This window comes from Rutidosis leptorrhynchoides, chromosome 5 (assembly GCF_046630445.1).
Source record: "Rutidosis leptorrhynchoides isolate AG116_Rl617_1_P2 chromosome 5, CSIRO_AGI_Rlap_v1, whole genome shotgun sequence".
Lineage (NCBI taxonomy): Eukaryota > Viridiplantae > Streptophyta > Magnoliopsida > Asterales > Asteraceae > Rutidosis > Rutidosis leptorrhynchoides.
In genome coordinates this window covers 284561342-284564558 of record NC_092337.1, presented here as the reverse complement: position 1 = coordinate 284564558, position 3217 = coordinate 284561342, and the positions used below count along the sequence as shown (strand labels likewise).

The following is a 3217-nucleotide window of genomic DNA, read 5'->3' as shown; positions in this document are numbered from 1 at the left end:
AACCATTGCATAAGGTGAATAAAAAGCTCAAGGTGTTGATCTAATCACAAGTTTTCTTGTGGTTTGACTAAATCATCCCCATAAGCTTCACATATTCAAACACAACCCTAAATCACTTGATGCCGCATAGTGATTGAAGGTTTTGTTAGTTACTAAAGATCCACACAAAGTTTCATCACCCAACCCCCCCCCCCCCCCCTTCCCACCTCAAACTAACACTTTTGAATATCAAAATAACTATCACTATCCGCCACTTTCATCCACCTCACAACCACCACCACCACCACCACCTCTAACACCACCACTAGCTCTGATAAAAACCATACAACCTTCGTTGTCCCATCGTTCATCCGAATCTGTTAATTTCGCGATGCTGCTCAATTGTCATGGTGGTGATCCTACCTCCGGTGTCCCGTCGATTACTGGCCAATCCTAACCATCTTTTCTGTCTCATTACGGTGATGATAATTACGATGTTATCTTTGTAGGTAGATTACCACTTGGTTTGACAAAGTAGCTTTTCAAGAGGCGTTTGTATCTTGGAGTTTCATCAAAGAATTCAAATCTTAGCGCGATTGAAGGTACGAGTTCGTGAGGTTTGATTCAGGTCATGATGCGGATGAAGCCATTTGCAAGATGAATGGTACAACATTTTTTGGTACGAATATTTTTGTGGGTAAGTCTTCTCGTTATAAATCGATCGGGTCTAATTCGTTTTCGAATCGATCTAGATCTAATGTGTTATAGTTAAAATTTGAATGTTAATTTCGATATCTTGCATAACTTACGATTATGTGCACTGGTGGTTGATCACAAACCTTTTTCGAATCAAAAGTAGATGAGTTGTTTGACCCGAAGGGGGGTGTTCTTGCAAGTCGAGTTTTTAAATGAGGTTGTTATGGTTTGTGATCTTGTGTGCGGATGAACCTAATCTGGATCAATTATGTGTTAATCATCCTAAGAAGGATGAGTTGATGTAGATCGACCCTTTCTCTTCCCCTGTTTATCGTTTTTTCGGTTTATTTGGATTAACATTTTCGGTATCTCGTTCAACTTTTACTTGGAGGAGAATATCAAGGAAATCGCAGCGGGTTCGTACGAGCTAAAAAAATCGGAGTTGCTTTTGCTTTCATCGAGTTGGAATGTCCATCGTTGTTTGTTGATGGTTTAAAGAGGTTAAAAATAAATTGGGACCCGAATCGGATTATAATTTATGTTATTTAACGATGAGATATCTCATACTAGTATTATTTATGTTATTTAACGACTAATTAATTAATTAAGTCCATATGTTAAAACACAAATTATATTTAACTGTAGATGTAGAAATGTCAAATAAATAATAAAAATTGCCTAATACCGGTAACAGAAAATGAAAGCGTTAAAACCCAGCGTCAACTACTTTTGGGTCCAACATTATTCAGTGGAACTTCATCTGCTGTCATCTTTGACACTTTCGGTGACGTTGCTGACGTGGACGCCTCGCCATTGCCAGAAAGTACCCTCGGAGACTTTATTGACAACGCACGTGTCAAAAACGACGGTGCTCTTGACATAACCCACCGTTCCGGTTTAACAACAACCCTGTCCAAACTCTCCAACCGTTTATATGTTTTCCTCCGGCCGCTCAATGCTCCACCTGTTCGATACCCTCTTCTTCCACTGCCTTCCCCATCCATCCTTACCGTACTCCCTGTCCGGTTCAGTAAAGCCAGTCTCACAACTTGCTTCCTAACATCTTCAGGTAACCTTAAAGTATACCGGTCCAGATTCTCACCCGGTTGAACCAGTGAATGTCCGGTTGAATGAGATCTGAATTTGTTAAATACCTTCGGTAGTATCTGTGTCCGGTTCGCTTTAACACTTTGGTTTCGATTCATTGACACAGTTTGCGTATCCCGTTCTTCAACTTCTTGTTGTTCAACCATCGAAACGTTGTCGTTTACCTCAGTAGATGTACCCACCGGAACACCTAATTCCAAGTCACCAGTTGTCTGTTGTTGTGAAACTTGTTCCTCTGGAAGGAGATTCGTACGACACACTGGACAAGTTACGTGGTTTTTGAACCACGCGTCAATACATTCAGGATGAAAAACGTGATCACACTTAGGAAGTAATCTTAATGTTTCTTCATCTTCATATTCGTTCAAACACACAGCGCATTCTAGTGCGCCATTCCCGATCATCAGTCCTTTCACAGATGAATACGGGAAGGTCGGAAACGTCTCGATTACTGAAGAATCGAGACCACGTCGCGCCGCAATAGCACGAGCACGGCGCAACGATAAAGCTCTACGTATACTTCCGCCGGCGTCAGTGGGATGCCGACGGATATATATTGAAAAGAATCCCATAAGAATTAAAGCAACTACGATAATCACGATTATAGTAATGATTGTAGGTGTGATATTTGCGGAACTATAGAGATCTGGTGGAGGTAGTGCAGATTGAGCGGAGACATTAGGGATGAACGATTGAATTAAACTTAGCAACAACAATTGTGGAATTAGTAAATCAGCGAAGTAGTTGGTGTTTTGGGTCATTCTGATTTTTGGAACGAAATGAAGATGAAATTATTAAAATCCGGAATTTTTTTTTTTTTTTTTTTTTTTTTTTGCTTTTGACTTTTTTTGGGATGATGTTTTCAGAGTTCTGAATTGGTTTAAACAAAGGCAACTTTATAGTGATAGTCTTACATGAATGGCTGACTTGGTTTCGTTTTTATTATTTTTTTTCTATTAAAGGAATATAAGTTTAAGATTGCTTTTTAATCCACTTGTCGATCAATTATTAGACTATTTACTAAGGCAAACAACGGTGAGGTTTCGTTGCCCAACAACGACCACAACGAGCAATGTGGGACTGTTGTCGGTTCGGTCGTTGTGCCGTTGTGAGGGCGAACCACGAGCTTTACAACGATGACAATGATGAAACTGTACACATCGAGTGATTTGATTGGTGATTGCAGTTTGGAATACAATTTATTCACTATAAATACCAAGGTTGCAAAATTCGCTATTCGGGGATTAATCGGTCAGGACTTTGGAAGGATTAATCGGCAATTCGGGGATTAATCGACGATTAATCGGATTGTACTTTATGCATTAAATATTAAATTTTAAAAATTATATGTTTAAATATAGGAGAAAATCATAAATATAAACATAAGCTTTAACATAAATTTCTAGTTTATTCAAAAACTATAAATTTCTAGTTT

The 3217-nt window shown here is 38.9% G+C and overlaps 1 protein-coding gene across 1 annotated transcript; it reads right to left on the bottom strand.

Annotated features, from left to right (window-relative positions):
- Positions 1–243: 243 nt before the first annotated feature.
- Positions 244–2543, bottom strand: LOC139849406 (E3 ubiquitin-protein ligase ATL31-like). The gene is made up of 2 exons (XM_071839062.1): positions 1403–2543; positions 244–356 (listed from the first exon to the last, which is right to left on the bottom strand). The coding sequence occupies exons 1-2, from the start codon at positions 2541–2543 to the stop codon at positions 244–246; spliced, it is 1254 nt and encodes a 417-aa protein (XP_071695163.1).
- Between the last annotated feature and the right edge of the window lie 674 nt (positions 2544–3217).

Excerpts from the sequence above, each read along its gene's own strand:
- LOC139849406 (XM_071839062.1), bottom strand. The coding sequence starts at position 2,543 with ATGACCCAAAACACCAACTACTTCGCTGATTTACTAATTCCACAATTG. Across the intron at positions 357-1,402 it reads GAATAATGTTGGACCCAAAA|ATTCGGATGAACGATGGGAC; the intron begins GTAGTTGACGCT and ends CGAAATTAACAG.